General features: G+C 40.2%; 1 protein-coding gene across 1 annotated transcript in view; it reads left to right on the top strand.

The window, feature by feature from the left end:
* Positions 1-367: 367 nt before the first annotated feature.
* The window catches only part of dpep1 (dipeptidase 1), a 31,799-nt gene continuing 10,793 nt past the window's right edge, over positions 368-21,373 (top strand). Inside the window, exons 1-7 of the mRNA XM_069899530.1 lie at positions 368-471; positions 1,158-1,284; positions 4,777-4,909; positions 12,481-12,631; positions 14,416-14,485; positions 16,412-16,588; positions 17,430-17,514. Of these exons, the coding sequence (XP_069755631.1) occupies positions 368-471; positions 1,158-1,284; positions 4,777-4,909; positions 12,481-12,631; positions 14,416-14,485; positions 16,412-16,588; positions 17,430-17,514 (847 nt within the window). The remainder of the gene's footprint in view (positions 472-1,157; positions 1,285-4,776; positions 4,910-12,480; positions 12,632-14,415; positions 14,486-16,411; positions 16,589-17,429; positions 17,515-21,373) is intronic.

Genomic DNA, 21,373 nt, shown 5'->3' with positions numbered 1-21,373 from the left:
GTTATCTTGTACTAGAGACCATCGTTTCAGAACAGGGATTGCCTTTTCACAGTTGAATTAAGAGGTATGTTAACCTTTTGAATTCTCTGCAGAGAGAGCATGGGAAGATGGAGTCATTGAACATATTCATCATGAAAAATTACAGTATTTGACCTGTAGGAGTGTTAAAGGGCTGGGGATAAAACGGACAGGTGTTGATGAGCCATGATTTCATTGCAGGGCACAACGGGGGCTCAAAGAAGCTGACTGGTAACTCCTGCCCCTGCTTCTTAATGATGATGTTATATTTCTTGTTTAAAGTGCGAGGTAGAAAACATGGAAACCACATTAAGCTACATCTTATTTGCAGAAATCAGTGAAGAGGAGGATGTGGATTTCTCTTTCCCTATTGTGTATTTGTGCTCTCTGCTCTGCAGATGAGTTCAGACAACGAGCAGAGAAACTAATGAAAGAAACTCCTCTTATAGATGGGTGAGTGAAACAAATTTTTGAGTGGACTTATAAAGAAATCACATGTAAACTATCTCAAATGTCATCAAACTGGACTCTCATGAAAGCGTACAAGAAGATGGTGATGTTCATTCAGCTCTCTGCAGTTTTTCAAGAAAGTTCCTGGCAAAATGTATCTCTTCAACATTGTCACAAAATACAATGAAGATTGATGACTAATTTCTAGCATCAGAGATAACATCATAGAATTTCCTTCATTATTTAAGTAATGATTATTTATTGATACATGTTTGATCACAAAATGAATTAAAATAAAAAAGCCAGAAAGTTGTCAGGGAATGATCCTGATCCATATGCTCCTGTTGTTCTATCATTTTGTGGATGGGATATGAACAATATAGATGCCAGAGAGACTCAACACTAGCTAAATTATGTTACAATTATATAGTTTAATGTAGTTTAAATGATTTCAGATGGATATAAAGGATTTGTCCTTTTTTTCCTATAAAGAAATTGACCCATTGGTTCATGTGCTTTTGGTCCTTCGAGTGCTTGGGTGAGAACAGAAGTAACAGTTCCTCCATAGCTTTGACAAGCTCTTCCCCAAGCTAACATTTCCTTTTTTTTAACAATTCAAGGATCAGTGGAAAAATTTGAAAACAACTGCTTTATTTTTTTTGACATTTAAAGACCTCTTTCTAAACTAGGCACAATGACCTCCCCTGGCAACTTCTTCTGCGATTCCACAATCAACTGAACAAAGTGGACCTGAACAAACTGCCTGATACCCACACTAATATCCCAAAGCTGAAAGCTGGTCTTGTAGGAGGACAGGTATTTGCTTGTTCCTTGAATTTGCATTAATTTTCAACATTCAAGTTGGTTATTCAATGAAGAAAGGTAAATTGAAAGTGTAGCGGTAGCTACGAGGGGGAAACGAGAAAGGAAACTATATGCTGGAGTCGGTTTAGTTTCCAACGGTTTATTTGAAAAAGCCTGCACTGCACCTTATAAGGTGGCTATCAAGTCCCGCCTCCGCGTTAGCAGTGACGTAACAACGCAGCCGAGTGCACGTGCACGGACCCTCTGCTCCGTTGCCTTGGCCATGACAAACACTGAGCTGGTTCGCCTGAATCGCGATGTGCGCCACCATACCCCCGACCGCCCCCCCCCTCCAGAACCGGCTCTAGTGTCCCATTTCACTTGGGCGCTGTGGGGTCATGCCTTTAGACGGACGCCCCCAGCGTTTGGGCTGTGCTGGTACATTCTGCTGGTTGAGCTCCAGATGTGACAGTTTCAGCCAGTCTGCTGTGAACAGTTCCGCCCTACCCCCATTGTCCAGTGTGAAAGTTTTGCCTGAGTTGTACTGGACCTTGAATGGGCCTTCATAAGGTCATTGGAGGGGGACAGAATGCGGACCATGGCAGATGAATGCAAAGTCTGCAGTTGTTAAGTCTTTGGGGATGGATGCAGGCTGGCATCCACGATGTGAGGGTGGAGGCAGGGGGGTGCAAACAAGGCTAACCTGTCCTGTAGGTCCTGTAACAATGCTTTCCCCTCGGTACCTGAAGAATTCACCTGGCAGGGTTAGCAGGGCGCTGTACACCAATTCTGCTGAGGATTCCTCTTTAGGTGCCATCCTGATGCCCAGTAGGACCCAGGGAAGCTCGTCCACCCAATTGGGGCCATTTAAATGGGCCGAGAGGGCTGACCATGTGGCAGTGGAAATGCTTGATGAATCCATTGGATTGTGGGTGATAAGTGGTGGTGTGGTGTAGCTTGATGCCCAGGAGTGTTGCGAGCTGTGTCCACAGTGCTGATGTAAACTGCACCCCTCTGTCAGTGGTTATGTGGCCTGGTACCCCAAACCTTGCGATCCAATGCGTGATCATTGCCCTGCTGCAGGAATCAGTTGAGGTGTCCTTTAAAGGAATGGCTTCCGGCCATCTCATGGTGCAATCTATTAATGTGAAGAGGTACAGGGAGTCTCGGGAGATGGGCAGCAGGCCCATGATGTCGACATGTATATGTTCGAACTGTCTCTTCAGAGGGTCAAACTGGTGAACTGGTGGACTTTGGATGTTTGACACTGGGTGCAATTGCGAGTCATCTGAGCGATTTGATTTCTCAGGCCGTGCCACATGAACCTCTCTGCTACCATATGGGTTGTGGATTTTAATGGACGGGTGTGCAAGGTCGTGAACAGCCTTGAAAACCTAGTGCCTCCATTGCTGTAGCACTAGCGGACGCGATGCACCAGTGGAAACATCACACAGAAGTGTGTTGGGGCTGTCTGGCAGACTGAGGTCTTCGAGGTGGAGGTCGGTGATGGCTGTGTGGAAAGCCTGCATTTCCTCGTCCTCTTTTTGAGTCTGTCCCAGCTGGGAGTAGTCCAGCCCATGGGATGAGGGCTGATGGCGGGCTGGGAGAGTGTGTTGGCCATGACATTGTCCTTGCCAGAGAGGTTCTGGATGGTGGTGGTGAACTCCAATATATAGGATAGGTGGCATTGTTGAAACGCTGACCAGAGGTCCTTGGCTATGGTAAAGGCTGCAATGTTTCACAAGGTTCACTCCAAAGAATGTAAAAATTTGCTTTTGATATCATCCTTAATATAGGAAATAATCTCACAGGGTAAGCAGAAAATAATTAATATAATTAATCAATGAGAACAAGTATATTCAAACACTGATCATGGTTAGAAATCAAACTGCCCCAAGTTAGTAGAGCAGTACTGGTCACTATAACACCAAAGAAATAACTACCATCTCCCTCTGGTACTGTTGGGACTAAACTTGAATGTGGACACCCTGAATTGTAGATGACCATTTTTAAATGTTAGTGGAAGATAATGTTGGATGCCAGAAAAATAAGTAGGAAGGAAATAGTTGGAGTGTTATCTGTTGGCTAAAAAAATTATTTCTGCTAATTGAATCTCTAAATCTTTTACTTTATGATCAGTACCCACGTAAATAGTGGGATATGTGTGCCAAAGCTAAGCAATAGAAGTTCCACTATCCTATATAATGCATTAAAAATAGCCAAGTTTAAAGTTCCTGTGCCTCTCATATAAGAGTGTTAGAAATGTAACTCACCTCAAAATTTGCCGTACATTTCTGAGTAATTAAATGGGTGCATATCAGTACTTCCACACAACATCCCATGATGAAGTATTATTCCAGAGATTATAAAAATATTATCCCAATTAGACATGTGTACGTCTTTTTTTAAAAAAACAAGCTTGCACTTGACGACAATATCACCGTGGTTTGGATGGAAATATCCACGGGGCAGCACGATTGGCGTAGCAGATAGCACAACGTCTTTACAGCACCAACTATCAAGATTGGACTTTGGTTGGAATCCCGCGCTGTCTGTAAGGAGTCTGTACTTCCTCCCCGTGTCTGCATGGGTTTTCTCTGGGGGCTCCGGTTTCCTCCCACCCTTCAAAAATGTACCGGGGTGTAGGTTAATGGGGTGTAAATTGGAAGGAACAGACTCATGGGGCCGAATTGCCCTGTTACAGTGCTGCCTGTCTAAATTTAAAAATAAAACTAAAACAGTCTGGGTATAGTTGCAATTCAGATTTCAAATTAGGTTTTTTTAGACCACTAGCAATAAAATTTGTTTGCTCACCATCAGCATTAGCCACTGTAGAAGTATCAACCATAAGCAAAGAGAATGAAATGGGAGTGATTCGATTGCTCTGCAGAGATTTGGCTATGGATGTGATGGGCCTAATGGTCACATTCTGTGAAATAACAGTTCTAGAACTGAAAAATTCTGAGGAATAGAATTAAGATTGGCCACTTAGCTCACCTCCCCTGTTTCTTTCAATGTATCCTGTACAATGTGTTTAATACAGTATGGTAATTATATTCTTGATACTCTTCTGCAGACTCTAGACCAGTGGTTCTCAACCTTTTTCTTTCCACTCACATCCCTTTGCCATTGATGCTCTGTGATTAGTAAGGGATTGCTTAAAGTGGTATGTGAGTGGGGGAAAAAGGTTGAAAACCACTGCTGTGGACCCAATTGTTAACGAAATATCTTGCTCGAGGGAAAATTGTCATCGGCCCATTTCCTTTGGAGTTATGAAACCATGCACATACAAGTCAATTAGATACGATTAAAACAGTGGTTTTCAAAATTTTCTTTTCACTCACTAATCATCCCTTACTAATCACAGAGCCCCTGTGGCATAGGGATAACTTAAGAAAGAAAAAGTTGGAAAAGCACTGTCGAAGATTGATTCTTGTACACTAGTTTTTTTTATTTAATTTAGTTTGTTCATGTTTTACATTGGAAAATAATCTGCTGTTCCAGTTTTGGGTGGCATACACCCCATGTGACACCCAGTACAAGGATGCAGTGAGACAAACCTTGGAGCAAATTGATGTCATACACAGAATGTGCCAAAAGTACCCTCAAACTTTCCAATGCGTGCGTTCAAGCAGTGGTGAGTAGTTTATGATATCTGCTGCTAATCATTGCAATAAATCTACAAACCTACCATATGTACTTGTGTACTCATGTAAGTACCTTGGTCGTTCAAGGCATCAGGAGCTTGGATGGCTGGGCAGTCCGTGTTCTGGGTGTCAGGAGATTGGATGGGTGGGCAGTCAGAGTGAGGGTCCACGGACAGGGCCTCAGGAGCTACAGAAGATGGACGGCTGAGGTGAGGAACTGTGGTCAGGGCATCGAGACCTCGGAGACGGTGAGGGGCAGTTCAGGAGCCTGGTTTCTATTGGATAAAAGCACTTGGGGTGGGGGTCCACATTTGGAAACTCTGGTGGCAGTTGGTTGGGGCGAGGGTCCAAATTAAGGAGCTCTGGTGTCTTGGTGTCAGAGTCTTGGTGCTCGGATGGGCGGGCGGCTGAAGTCTGGTTCCGCAGCCAGGGTGTCATGAGCTCCAGTGGCTGGGGCAAGGGTCTGCAATTGGAGCATCAAGAGCTTGGACAGGCAGTCAGAGCGAGGGTCTGCAGTCAGGGTGTCAGGTGGCCAGCTGGACTGAATGTCCGGGATCAGGATGTTGGGACCTCTGCTGGGAGGGCGGTCGGGAGCTCGAATGGGCTGGTCGGGGCCTCAGGAGGTCCAGTGGGTGGGTGAGGTGAGGATCCATGATCACGGGTTCAGATGGGTAGGGGGTCAATGTGAGGGTTCAGAGATGGGGCATTGGGAGCTCAGATGGGCAGGTGGTTGGGGCCAAAAACATGGGGGGGGGGGAGGTCCACCTTTACACAGTATCGACAATTACACAAGTATATATGCAATATAAGATGTTACTTACTTTGTAACATTGTTAAACCTAACGCAAATCTTCACCACATCCTCTGATGGCCGACCATAAATTTATAACAAGCAGAAGTCAATATCCTGCCTTTAAATCTCATCTGTCTTTTGCTGCTTACCTTTTATGACTCATTTTCAGGAAGCAATTCAAAAGTTCATGTTCCCATAGAACAAGCTGAGCATTGGAAACATTGGTGTTGAAAATTGACTCCAAACGATCAGCAGGAGGGGACTTCATCACTGTGGTTAATTGAGAAAATATAACCATATAACCATATACAGCACAGAACAGGCCAGTTCGACCCTACTAGTCCATGCCCGAACAAATCTCCATCCTCCTAGTCCCACTGACCAGGACCTGGTCCATACCCCTCCAATCCTCTCCCCTCCATGTAATTATCCAGTCTTTCCTTAAATGTAAATAATGACCTTGCTTCAACCACCTCCGCCGGAAGCTTATTCCACATCCCAACCACCCTTTGCGTGAAGAAATTTCACCTCATGTTCCCCTTATAATTTTCCCCCTGCCATCTCAAACCATGGCCTCTGGTTTGAATATCCCCCACTCTTAATTGAAAAAGCCTATCCACGTTGACTCTCTCTGTCCCTTTTTGCAGTCAGAGCACGAAAAAAGATAATATTTCAATTAAGCGATATATCTTTTGGTAATCCCAGAGTCGTTTATGGTTTTGGTTAAGGCGGTGAGGGGCAGTTCAGGAGCCTGGTCGCTATTGGATAAAAGCTCTCCTTGAATCTGGAAGTGTTGGTCTTCAGGCTTCTATATCTTCTGTCTGAAGGGAGCAGTGAGAAGAGGTTGTGACCATGGTGATGAACTCACAAGGTGATGATGTGACCACAACTTTGATGAGGTGATAGTTACATTTTTTTGTGATGTTTGCCACAGAAGATATTTTTGAGTAATGGTCCAAATGTTTATGATAGAAATAATGCAAGTTTGGATGGTGGACAGATAAAGCTTAAAAAAAAGGTATAATTAATTTGCAGACAAAATATATTCCTGAAACCCATAACCATCCAGCAGGGAAAGAGAAATGGAGAAGTTTTAAGATTTCGTTAAATCCAAAGAAGAGGATGATTAAAGTAGCCAGAAACTGTTTATGTAGAGACAAGCGATGTTATGATTAGGTCAATTAGATCAGGTTTTTATTTAGAATGTACAGACACACAAAGGAGTCATGGCGAGAGGCATGTGGTAGAAACTCCTGAGAGAACCTCTTTTTTAAAAAAAAATCAGAGAAATCCCTTTGAACTTAAAGTATATTAAGGCTTTGTGCTTTAATGAACAAAGGTAATGGCAGATGATTAAATACAATTACAGTTTATTTCAATATTGTTGAATGTAGACATATGGTTTATAAAAGGAAATCTCTATTCATCACTGAGAACACAGAAACAGAATTATTGCTGTGTGACACTGATGACATTTGCTGCATGTGACAATGTATTAAAACTATAACAAATCATAAATAAATCTTGACTAATAGTCATATTAATAGTTACTTCCCTTTCTGGCAAGTTGAACATGTTCTGCACATCACCAAGGAAAGCTCAGGCACTCTGTATAGCAGTAGCTGAGGTGAGGAGGATCCTATCCAGTGTGAACTCACACAAAGCAGCAGGACCCAGATAACATACCTTGTCAGATGCTGAGGGACTGTGTGAACCAGCTGAATGAGGTCCTAGCTGACATCTTCAAAATCTCACTCCAGCAATCTATTGTCCCTGCAGGTTTCAAGGCTGTCACCATCATCCCAGTGCCCAGAGAGAGCAATTGGAGCTGGACCAGTGGTTCTCAACCTTTTTCTTTCCACTCACATACCACTTTAAGTATTCCCTATGCCATAGGTGCTCTGTGACTAGTAAGAGAATGCTTAAGGTAGTATGTGGGTGGAAAGAAAAAAGATTGAAAACCACTGTTTTAATCATACCTCATGGACTCGTTATGTGTACGGTTTCATAACTCCAAAGGAAATGGACCAATGACAATTTTTCTCAAACAAAATATTTCCATAACAATTGGGTCTAGAGCAGTGATTCTCAACCTTCCCTTCCCACTCTCATACCACCTTAAGCAATGACTTACTAATCACAGAGCACCGATGGCACAGGGATTACTTAAAGTGCTATGAGAGTGCAAAGAAAAAGGTTGAGAACCACTGAGCTGGACTAAATGACTGCTATCCAGTAGCACTGACTTCCATGATCATGAAGTGCTTTGAGTGACTGCACATCAAAGTGCACCTACCAGTAATAATGGACCCATTCTAGTTTGCCTATCAGCAAAACCAATCCACAACAAATGCAATAGCCCTGATTTCTCCCCACCCAAGCCATCCTGACCCATCTAGATGATTCCTCATTCGCCAGGATGTTGTACATGGACTTGGTATTCAACACAAGCATACCTCAGAGGATGGCGGATAAACTCTTCTCACTGGGACTCAACGTCCCTCTCTGCAACTGGATCCTGGACTTTTTGATTGAAAAACCAGTCTGTCTAAGTTGGAAGCAAAACCTCAAACCCTATGGCATCAGTGATCTGTAATTAGTAAGGGATTACTTAAGTTGGTATGAGAGTGGGAAGGAAAGGTTGAGAATTACTGCTCTAGACCCAATTGTTACAGAAATATTTTGCTTGAGAAAAATTGTCATTGGCCCATTTCCTTTGGCGTTCTGAAACTGTGCACATAACAAGTCAATGAGGTAGGATTAAAACAGTGGTTTTCAAACTTTTTCATCCCACCCACATACCACCTTAAGCAACCCCTTACTCATCACAGAGCACTGGCACAGCTGAGGGCTGCATTCTCAGCCCACTACAGTTCATGCTGCTAATTCACCACTGTACTGCTAGGATCAGCTCCAACAGATTGTGGATGACATAATGGTAGTCGGCCTCATCGGCCACAGTGATGAATCATCCTACAGAGAGGAGATGAATAGGCTTGTACAGAGGTGCAAGAGCAACAACTTGAGTCTCAACATGGACAAGACAAAGGAGATGATTGTGGATGATGCACCATCAATAATTCACAAAATGCTGAGTAGTGAAACAATCAGGCTTTTAATAACTAAAGACTGGAACACTAACAAACAACCATCCACTTCCTTGACTGATCAGAGCAAAAGGAAAGGGGTAGCCTGCAAGGGGTTATGGGTAGGATCGGTCTCGGGAGGGGTGTTCAGTCGATATCAGCCAATCATGGTGTAACGGTGGTTTATCACTGTGGACTTCAGGAGGAAAAAGAACCATTCCCCACTACACATCAATGGCTTCATTGTAGAGAGAGTTGAGAGCACAAAGTTCCTTGGCATCCATTTAAAGGACAAACTATTCTGGATTCACAACGCCTCCTTATTAATCAGGAAGGTGCAGCAGGGAAGTTGAGGAGGATAAGGCTACCGGCCACCATCCTAACAACATTCCACAGGAACACAATAGAGAGAGTCCTGGTTGGCTACATCATAGTGTGGTGTGATAGTTGCAAAGCACCAGATCAGAAGTCAGTACAGAGAGTGGTTAAAAAAATACTGAGAGGGTCACTTAAGTCTCCCTTTCCTCTCAACGACATCTACAAGGAACGATGCTTAAAGATGGCTTAGAGAATCATCAGGGACCCTTCCCAACCAGCCCACGGTATCTTTAAGACACAATCTTAAAGGAAGAGCTACAGGAGCATAAAAACGGGGACTGCCAAGCAGTGAAAAGCTTCTTCCCACAGGCAGTGAGACTGTTGAACAATCCTAGAAACCCATCAATTATTTTTTATTTGATCTCTATACAAGTTGTTTATTTGGACCGTGTGTGCACTATGGCCAGTTTCGTCAGGTTGTACATGTACAATCAGGCGATAATAAACTTGAGCTTCATAAATTTATAAAAGGAAAATCATGCTTAAACTTCTGGAGTTCTTTGAATGTGTAGCTTGCAGATAAGATAATCTGAGGATATGGTATATTGGCATTTTCAGAAGTATTTTGATAAGACTTCACACAGGATGTTGCTCAATAATGTTAGAGCACATGGGGTGAAGGGCACTATTTTCATGGATTGAGAATTGGCTATTGGACAAAATCAAAGAATGTTATAAACTGGATCTTTCTCATGTTGGCTGAACTGTGATTGGTAGGAAAGACAGAGATTAGTGCTTGGGGCCCAGCTGTGCACAATCAAGGACTTGTCTAACAGCCCCAAGGGTCACAGAACCAAGTTGACAAAACCAGGGAAGGGATTGTGAGTGGGGTAGAGGATGCAAAGATATAGACCTGCTGAATGAGTGGATAAGAACTTGACAGATACAATATATTGGTAATTCTGATGCACACATTAATAAAGCTTATTTTATTTGATGATGAATTGGGTAATGTTGACTGCACAAGTCACTGAAAGTAAAAATGCAAATGCAGCAAATTGTTACAAAGGCAAATGGCATTTTGGCCTTTGTTACAAAATAATTTGAGTGTATGAGTAAATGCATTGCATCTGGAGCCTTGGTGTTAGAATTGAATTTGGTCTCCATATCCCATTTTTTTTTTAAAAAAAGCTTAAACTTGCTTTGGGTTTGCTAGACTGCTCCAGGGTTGAAGAAAGATGGATCAGGTTAGACCTGTTTCCTCTGGAATTCAATAAGGAGACCTTATTGAAACTCACAAAATTCTCAGAGTGCAGGGCATTAAGAGAATGTTTTCCTTGCAGAAGAGTCCAGAAACTGAGATTGGGTCTCAGCCTAAGGTTAGTTCTGAGGGGACAAGTAACTTCTTCGTGTATTATGTTGTGAAATGTGGTATTCTCTAGTCCAGTGTACTGTGGAATCCCAGTAGTGAAATTTATTCAAAATAGGGACTTAAATATTTCTGGACGTTATGATTATTGAGGGATATTGAATTGAATAATTTTTTATGTCATATATGCCAAGATAAAGTGAAAAGTTTGTTTGCAAGCCATCTAGGCAAATCAATTCTTACATAAGAACAACAAAATAGTTAGAAATAAAGGCAGAATATAGAGCATGGGGTTAATGCTGGACAGTGGAGTCAATGGAGAAGATCATCCATGAGTCTGATGGCTTGAACAAACTTGAACAAAACTCTTGAGTTTTCATGCATGGCTTGAACCAATTGCTGTTAATGCACTGTTCATTTCTAAGCCAATTCCTCCTCCAGTTCATATTCCACTGTACAATGCCCACCAGAGTCCAAGGTGAAATAATTTCTGTCATTTTTGTACTGTTTGGTTCAAAATCCATAAGGATTAACCTACATCTCCCTGTGCCTGCATGGCTTTTCCCTGGGTGTTCCAGTTACCTTCCTCCCTGCAAAGGGATGTAGGTTAATTTAAGTACAGGTTGAAATGGCTTCTACCATGCTGGAAATCATTTTTTTAAATTTAATTTAAAATTAATTTTGACTTTAATCTTACATTCTGGAATTTTCTAAGGTGTCATTCCCTTTGTGAAATTTTGAGTACGTTAAGTGATTAATCGGAAATCTTAGGTGTTTTTCATGCCTCAGCAGGGCAGTTAGGAATATTGGAAAGGTCAGAAGCCAACCACAATGCACAGAAAATCCAAGCACCATTTCCCAACCTCACCATGAAAAGATAAAAAAGGTTACTGAAGATCTTATCAAAAACCTCTGTACAGTACTAGTATTGGAAGAATTAAGAAAGTCAAGAGATGTAAATATTGACAAATAATCCATCAGTAGGTTTCTACAGATTTTCTTTTTCACTCACAGTTGGTGTTCACCATCAAACAAACCAAAAACATACCTGTGACATTATTTTAACAAGTAAATCATACCCGTCAATAGGAAGATGTACTCCAATATTTTTGTTAATGTGTATTTATCAAATACAGTATGTTTCCGATTATCCAAAATGCTTGGGACCAGACATGTACCGATTAACTGTATTTTTCAGAAAACTGTGAAATGGCTTTAAGCTGCCCAGTAACATTAGCTGAATACTTGTATCGGCCATCACCGATTCCTGACACCTCCCCACCGCGGTCGCTAAACCTGCCCAGGAGCCCGAGGTCCCCACTCTGATCCCAGACACCTCCCCAGCACCGTCGCCAAACCTGCCTGGGACCCCGAGGTCCCCACTCCGACTCCTGACACCTCCCCACCACCATCGCTGAACCTCCTGCTCCTGCTGCCACCACCCTTCCAGCTTGGTCTGACGCTGCCACCACCATCCCCCCACCCAGTCCGACACTGCCACCCCCTACACCCCCCAGTCCGATGCTGCCAAAAAATCAGTGCTGCCTTGCGGTTACCCTAATGCCTCGCAATTAGATTTGTTCTCTGAGGAGAGTGGAGAACCAAGTACAGTTGAAGGGTAAAGAAGAAATGGAAAGAGAGAAGGGAGGAAGTTATCTGAAATGAGGACCATCTCCCCATATGCTGCCTGACCTGTCAGCTTCCTCCAGCAACTCACTGAGGATACTAAACTGGCTCTAACAGCATATCAGAGCCCCACGTGAGCATGTCGGGTGAAAATTATTTTCAACTTGCGAAGTCATGTTGCCACCAAAAGTTTTTTCAAATAACTCAGAATTTTGGTTAAGTGGTTTCAGATAATTTAAACCATGCTGTAATGAACGATGTTTTGGAATTAAATGAATAGAGACAAATATTAAACACAGAAGTAATCATGAAATAGATGTGCTTAGAATAAATGTATACATGAACAACTCTAATTCCTATCTAATACAGAGATAATGACAGCTTTTAAAAATGGTAAAGTGGCCAGTATGATCGGTATCGAGGGTGGACATTCTATAGACAGCAACATAGCTACACTACGCCTCTTCTACCAGCTGGGTGTACGTTACATGACCCTCACGCATAGCTGCAACACACCATGGTATGATAAACTTAGAACATTTTCTTTTTGTTATAGAATGATCATGTTTCTTGAACATTGATTTCTAAATCTATACATACTAAAATTACAACAATGAAAGTGGAAGATCAAAATAAACATGATATCACATTTGGGACACATTCATTTCCATCAGAGATTAAAGCTGAGTCTTGGGATCCTGATTTACAGAGAACAATTTAAAAATGTTTATGGTTCCTTGCAGTCCATAAATAGTTGCCTATTATACACTATGTCAAATTAGAGAAAATGTTATGTTGTTCACTTAAACCAGCTTGACAAAAGTACTTTATAGGGTCAACTTGCTTGATTTTAACCCATTTTTAAGTAATTACGACGTCGATTTAATCCAGTTAAAGAGGTTTTATGGTGTAAAGGTTATAAGTCTACTTTTCGCTTTCCGGCAGTGTTGAAGGTGTTTCATGGAGACTATCAATCTCGGTTTTTTGAGGATGATCGTGAAGCAATGATTTTTGCAGATTCATTGCCTGATATAAGAGGACAAAGACATAGTCCACCATTGTCTCCTAAAGAAAAATCTGGTTGTTCTGGAAATGGAAAAAATGGTAGAAATGGAAAAAATGGGAATGGAAAGAGTCCAACTTCTTTTGAAATGTGATCTTCGAGTTTGGAACCTCTTGGATGAATAGCAGAATCTTCTTATTCTTATTTTATTTTTTATGTTATTATGATATTTTGAGATTTTTTTTGTTCGGCTGGGGAGGAAGAGATTTGTTCTAGGTTCTATTAGTTATCAGCCACTGGTGGGTAATCCACACACAAATTTTGTTTAGGGATTACTACCTCTTGGTAGTTTTTTTTTGGAGGGAGTTTTAGGTTAATTATTTTTATTTTTATTTTATCTAGCTTTTACTTTGTGATTTTTTTTCTCCTCTTGGAGGGCCTATATATGATGATTTGAGTTTTTATATAAAGATATTATTGGTCTTTAGTAATATTAGTAGATATGTTAAAGTTGAGGTTTAAATGGTTCGATTAAGCGTAATGATGAGGGACAGCTATGGTATTGATCAGAATTCTTTGTTTCTTTATTTTTAAATTTGATCTTTGGTAAAATGTGTGTTTGGTAGCAATATGATTTTGTCAGAAATGATTAAATTTGAGACTATTCTTATGAAGGTACCAGAGAAGGGTTATATTTTATTCATGTATTAAATATTATAGGATGGTATGGATAAAAAGGGTTGGGATAAATCCAAATTTGTATAAGATTAAAATACCTTTAGATCTGATAGTAACTTTATTGGGCAGTTTGCAACCTCTGAAAGGCTTGGGTTTAGATAAATTTCAACTTGCTTTTGTATATTTAGCATTATTTGTAGAGAAAAAATGTATTGTTAGTATGTGGAAAGATACAAATATGATTGATATTAATAGATGGCATAATGAGATGACATACTGTTTAATAATGGAAAAAATTACATATGTTTCACATGATAACTATAGCCTTTTTATTAGTAAGTGGTTGTTCTATTCAGATTATTTACATTTCGATTTATGTTGATTAGATTTTAATATGTATGTTTAATTTTTCCTTAATATATATTTTTTCCTTTCTTTATGACTCTCCTTAGGAGAGCTGGCTGAAGGGGGGTGGGGGGGTTTCCTTTCTTTTTTCGTTTTTTTTCTATAAAATATAACGTTCATGTTTTTGGTTTGTTGTTGTATATGTTATTTACTATCTGTATTTTGAATGAATAAATAAAGTTTTTTAAAAAAGTTATTATGGCTTTTCAATCTTTTAGGGTTGATAATTGGCTTGTGGATACAGGGAAAGATCCAGTTGAGAGTAACGGACTGTCTAACTATGGAAAGGTTAGTGTCTGCCACAAATGTTAAAGGGTATTTAATTTTAAAGCTCATGTAAAATTTATATGAATGCAAGTCTTCTACAATGTAATCCAGCCTATACATTGATGGAATGTTGCCAAAACTTAGAATGTAAAATCTACAATGTAAATGGGCAAATTCAATGACCATTTTCTGCATCAATGAGTCAAAAGCAAATCTGGGGACCATTTTGCAGAACCTTATGCTCTGTCTGTAATGGCAATCGCAAACTTCTGGTTGCATTCCATTTTCAACTCCCATTTCCATACAGACCTATCTGTCCTAGACCTTCTCCACTGCCAAAGTGTCCCAGCACAAAACCAGTGGAACAACACATCATATTCCACCTGGACAACCCAGTGGTATGAACATAGAAATTTCTAATTTCAGGAGATGAACTCCTCTCAATTTTTTCTATACCCTTTTAGCTCTTTCCTTTCTTCCCTTTTTTTGTCCACATCTTCCCCGTCCTCACCACCATTACCCAGTACACCCCCTATCCATGCTCATCTCTTTCCCCTTTTGATTCATCACCCCGTGCCCATCTCACTAGATTTACCTGCTCACTCCTCTCCTCACTTGGTTTGTCCTTCCAAAGTGCAACACATCACACGTGTCTGCATTAAATTCCATCTGCTATTTTTCAGCCCATTATCATCCTTATCATTGTCCATGATCAGATAGAAGACAAACATCAATTGTCCCAGCTCTGATCTCTGAGGCCCTCAACTAGTCACAGATCTCCAGTCTGAGAAGCAATCATCTACTACCACTAGGGTTTCTCCCATGTAGCCATTGTCATATCCATTTGCTACCTCACCATGAATACCGAGTGTCTGAACCTTCCTGGCTAACTTTCCATGTGGAACCTTATCAAAGGCCTGACTGAAGTCCATGCAGGCAACATCCACAGCCTTTCCTTCCTCAACTTTCCTGGTAACCTCCTCGAAAAATTGATATTTACCTCCAGTACAGTGGTCGGCCAATACCGTGTTGGACACCTGCCTCACTTCTCCCACCTTGTCCTCCTTATACAACTTCTGTAGAAACTTTCCCTCAGTGCTGATAAAGAGGTTTGACTTGAAACATCGACCATTCCTTTTCTCCCTCTGATGTTGCTTGTCCCAATGAGTTCCTCCAGCAGATTGTGTTCAGATTCCAGTACCTGCTCTCTACTCTGCCTCTCATTTCTTCATGATGTCACATTCCTTGCCTCACAGAAGAGTGTGTTGGATATTCAGGTGCCTTCCGCACCATGAAGGGTATGATGGAAGATGATGCTTCAACTTTCTCACCAGCTCTGACATGGGTTTACAATAGTAATATCCTTCAGATCCTTGATTAGTGCAGCATTAGTCTGTTTTCATGTCCATGGGAAGGAAACTCTTTAACTACATTTCTGGACAGCACTGAGTAGTTTGCTGAAAGTATTATTCTTTGGGAATATTTTTTGTTTAATGCCTAAAATTCAATAAGATTCTTAAAAGTTGTAAGTATTCACATTTTCAGATTTATTTTTGGGAAGAAGATGATGCCACATCCATTGCCTCTCTGAAGTTGCTCAAAGTTGTGATGACGGCAACCATTTTCCTTGAAGTTCTGTTGTGTTTGTACTATCATGCACAGAAAACTGTGCAGCAATACCTGAAAACAGAGTTCTACAATCTGGAAGCAGAGGCCATATATAGAGTTGCAGTCCTTAATGAACTAAATTATGTAATTGTTGCTGAATTTCAGAGATCATTCGTGCTGCAGTCTAATATTTAGAGATATAATTGAGCTTGAATAAGCCTTAAACTGGACCAAACTCTCCTTTCAGTGATAGACATGAAACTAGAGCACCATTACAAGCCATCAATGTAGAATTAGCATTTCATTAATATTTTTTGAGTCTTTTTCATTGTATCCAAGAAAATTATAGCAGAAATGAACCGGCTGGGAATGATCATTGATTTATCGCACACTTCTGTCAAGACAATGAATGATGTCCTGCAAGTTTCAAAGGCTCCTGTCATATTTAGTCACTCAAGTGCCTATGCCCTGTGCAACCATAGACGCAATGTACCAGATGATATTCTGAAAAAAGTGGTAAGGTTTTGATCAGACTTTATGTAAATTTTGAATGGTTTTTTTTGTGTATTTACTAAGTTGTATTGGTAAGAGGATGAAGAAACCACTCCTCCCCTCACCCCCTCATTAACAGCTGCCAATTAACAGAATGTTTCGAAAATGAGTTTTCAAATATGAATTATTTGAATGTTTGATAATAGAACTGTGATGCGCTGCAGTGCGGCTGTACTACAGCCTTTAATTAGCTTAAAACTGGCACACGAGGTTCTGTATTCCTTCTGGTTCTGTGTGCTCAGCTACTGCCCAAGGGCTGGTGTGGTAGCCTTTATGTGGGGCTTGTGATTGGCAGGGAGTAGGTGGAGCCAGTCTCCCCGGTTACCTCCCGGCAGTAGGCAGTGCAGGAGTGCAGACGAGCGCAGTCATAGACAGTCCAGTGGAAACAACCTCAAGAACACTTTCATATTCTGCTTTCATTATTACTTTGTAATCATTTAAGCCTGAAATCTACATTGAAATCTAGTTGTGCATTTACATAGTTATAAATGTGAGCATGTAGCTGGTGTAATTATGCAATTTTTGGACCATCAACACTCAAAGCTATTCATTAGGCTTGCAAAAACTAAAATTTGTACAATAAGTACATTCTGTTTCAACAGCTTAATATACTCTTTTTATTTTCAAATGACTGATTATTTCCATTTCAGAGTTAATCATTTGAAAAAATGTCAATGTGATTAATATTTCAATTAGCAGTGTACGATTGAAACAATTCTGAAATGTGTTCAGAGAATCTTTAAAATACATTCTGTTTGGTTAATTAATCAACCAAATAATTTCTCTGAATTAATTTGTTTCACAGAGTAAGAAGAATGGGATCGTTATGGTGAACTTCTATAATGACTACGTTACTTGCAAAACTACAGCGAAGCTTTCAGATGTGGCAGGTCAGTTTCCCCAGCCAAACTCTTCGGGAAATTCTGCTGCTCAGGCACCACGTTAATGTGTCATATGAAGGAACCTTTTCAAAAGCACAGTCAAATATTTTGAGTGAATAATATGATCTTCCATTTCAAGAACTCAGGGCCCAACACCCTTCTTCTGTGAAACAATATTAACACAGAATATCAGTGCCTGTGTTCTCACACCAGGCCACCACCCAATCTGTCTGTATAGTGTAGTAGTTTTCAAACTTTTTCTTTTCACTCACATACCACTTTAATTTTTCCCTGTGCTGTAGGTGCTCTGTGATTAGTAAGGGATTACTTAAAGTGGTATGTGAGTGGAAAGAAAATGTTTGAAAACCACTGGTGTAGTGTCTCCTTTAACAAGCTTTTTTTAAAATAATTTTTACTTTTGTATCTGAAATACTTTTCCAGTTGATTAATCTACAAAAAGATTATTTACTCTCTCAAGTGTGATCTGCTGCTTAATAACATCATGTCCAATCTCCATTCAACATCCTTAACTCTATATACATTAATATGCTGGAGGATCATGCCTCTTGAATTTTAATAATTCATTGAGTCAGCATTTTTGTCTTTTACTGAGAGAGAATTCTACATTTCTTCAGGTCAAGTGTTTCTTGACTTCTTTCCTAACTGTTCTGACCTTTTGTCTAATTAATTTCTAACAATCAATCCTTACCTACCAATTCATTCCATATAACTATATAACAATTACAGTACAGATTCAAGTGATCTTTTCTAGTCCCACTTACCTGCACCCTGTCCATAACCCTCTAATCCCCTCACATCCATGCACCTATCCAACTTTTTCTTAAATTATAAAATTGACCTTGCTGCAACCTCCTCTTCCGGAAGGTCATTCCATTCAACCACCACTTTCTGAGTGAAGAAGGCTCCTCTCATATTACTTGTAAACTTTTTCCCCCAACCCTTAACTCATGACCCCTCATTCCAGTCTCACCTACCCTCAAGGGGAAGAGCCTATTCACATCTACTCTATCAATCCCCCTCATAATTTTAAATACCTCTATCAAATCCCCCCTCAACCCTCTACACTCCAATGAATGAAGACCCAGTCTAATCAATCTTTCTTTGTATTCTTGAGGCATTAATTTCATAGTCCAGAATACCTTAATCATAATCACATATATCCTAAAGAAAATAGATCACCTAATACCCTGAATATTGCCTGGGATTGTCTGATCTCAGAAGCTAAGCAGGCACAAGACTGGTCAGTACTTGGAGGGGAGACCACCTAGGAACACCAGGTGCAGTAGGTTTCTGTGAGGGGTGCTGGACAAAGTGGTGACTCTCTGGCAGCCTTATGGTAGACAAAAGTTAAAGAATTTTATGTATGTTACATTCTAATATGTAATATTATGTGACAATAATGGAACCTTTACCTGTACCTTTTGTCACCCAATCCTTAGACCTGAGCAATTTCTGGCAAGTCTGCACTGCATCCATTCTAGGCTGTCATAACTTCTCTAAGAAGCAGTGCCCAAATTCTAATTAGTATAAAAAAGGCACTGTCCATTACACCCACAGATAGTAATTTTCCATGAGATTTCTATTCACTTCCAGTCCTTATCTGAGATTATGTTGCTGACTGAACTGGAACCCAAGTGAACACTTTTGTGAACAAACAAAACGTGCTTCATGCCACAGTTAGCATATTGGTTAATGCAGCACTGTTCCAGCACTAGAGACCAGGCTTTGAATCTGTCACTTTCTGTCAGGAGTTTGTACATTCTCCCAGTGTCTGTATGGGTTTCCTCCCATCATTCATAACTTACCAGGGTTGTAGGTCAATTAGGTGTTATAAGGTGGTACGGTCTTGAGGGCCAAAAGGGCCTGTTACCATTCTGTATGTCTACTTTTTTTTAAAAGAAGGAAACCATTGAGAGGAAAACTTTACCATTTCATTTGAAAACAGTGCAATGTCTTAATTTTCAAAATGTATGATTTTGTAAATAAATTGTTATATACCGTAAGAATTGGCATAGAATACAGCCATTCTTAACCTTATTTTGGTTATGGCCCCCTTAGGTCTCTGCTCAAAGTTTATGGGCCCCCTTCCTTGTGAAGTTGTCAAGTTTTGATTTCTTCTGAACTTCTCTCCTATCAACTACTGTACATAAAAAAAATTTCTGATTTCAATCCATGTCTCCCTTCAATGTGCTATGGCCCCCAGGAGGGGCTCTATGGCACAGAAGTGATCCTGAGCTTTAATTCTCCGTCCTGCTGAGCTACCAGTGTGTAGAGCTCGTCGAAAGAACCAAAGACTTGTTGATCCAAACCAAGGCTTTTATTAGCAAAAGACCGGAGCTCTTCACAGGTGTCCGGAATGATCCGACCTGGCTAGGGACACAACCCTTTAAGGCCCAGACAATAGGTGTGGCTTAGCTCACAGCCAATCGCTGTAAGCACAGTCTAGATACAGTAACTATATACACTATGTACATTGGTGATAGATCTGTACTATCACACAGTGTGTGGCCTTTTCCAATATAAGTGTGAGGAACAGCACATAATCTTCCATCTGGGCATGTGGCAAGTTTCACTGGAAGATATTAACTCAGTTTTTCTATCTCCACAGAATTTCCAGCATTTCCTCCTGGTTTCCCATTTCACCAATAGCTCCAGCTGCATATCACAGCTTTAACATTTTTATTCTCTCGAAAGGCCTTGTTGATTATGATTAAGGTATTCTGGACTATGAAATTAATGCCTCAAGAATACAAAGAAAGATTGATTAGACTGGCTCTTCATTCATTGGGGTATAGAGGGTTGAGGGGGGATTTGATAGAGGTATTTAATCAAACAACTTTGCAAACATTAGGATCACCTGAGTAATCGTGGTCTCTCCATCATAGATATTCCCTTTGTCCAGTCCATAATCACTTCTATCCTCCCTTCATTTTAAAGCTAACTTGTTTCCTGTGTTCCCCAGTTCTGATAAATGGACTTCATCCGGAAATATCAACTCACTCTCTCTTTTGCACAGATACTGCCTGAATTGTAGAATATTGCCAGCATTTTTGGCTTTACTTCAGATTTCAAACATCTACAATTTTTTTTCTATTGCATCGAATGGTAGTTTGCTTTTCAAAAAGAACGCTGCCAAAAAATTACTGAAAGTGACGAGCGAGATCAGAGTGAAATCAATGATTGTTTCAATCGAGACCATTGAAAAAACCTTCACGTGTCCTGATGACATAATTCAATTTCAATGTAACATTTCACTACTGCTTATTTCTTTTTTAATGAGCGCTCATTGCAAAAATATAATGACTTCATTTAGAACAGAACCTGCTGAATAGCGGGGAGTCTCACTGTTACTGCCTTGGAACACAAGAGAGCGGATGTGAAGAATTAAATTCAGAGGATGGATTGGACCCTATCATCCTTTTAAAAACTTTATTTATTTTCACATATGCATTAAAAAATCTTGTACATAAATTTCTTATTCGAAAATAATGAAAAATTAATAGTGATTTAAAAAAATTTTTCCCCACTGCCATCCTTCCCCCTCCCTCCAACAACCCAATAGAAAAGAAGGAAAAGAAAATAAATAAGAAGAAAGAACATATCAGAATAGTATTTATAAAAACTTACTAAATTTACTAAACTTCTTGATTTTGGAAGTCTGAATGTTCAGGTTGGGCGATTACAACTTAATTCCTACAATTTGTGATTCCCAAATGTTTTCATAAATTTCAAATTTGTTACATAACTTTTATATAATCTTTTCAAGTGGAATATAACTACCTATTGCCATCTGCCCATTCCCAAATACACCTCTGATTTCCAAGTTCCTGCCACACATTTTCTAGCT

Source organism: Narcine bancroftii, chromosome 10 (genome assembly GCF_036971445.1).
Source record: "Narcine bancroftii isolate sNarBan1 chromosome 10, sNarBan1.hap1, whole genome shotgun sequence".
NCBI lineage: Eukaryota > Metazoa > Chordata > Chondrichthyes > Torpediniformes > Narcinidae > Narcine > Narcine bancroftii.
This window is presented reverse-complemented; position numbering and strand designations above follow the sequence as displayed.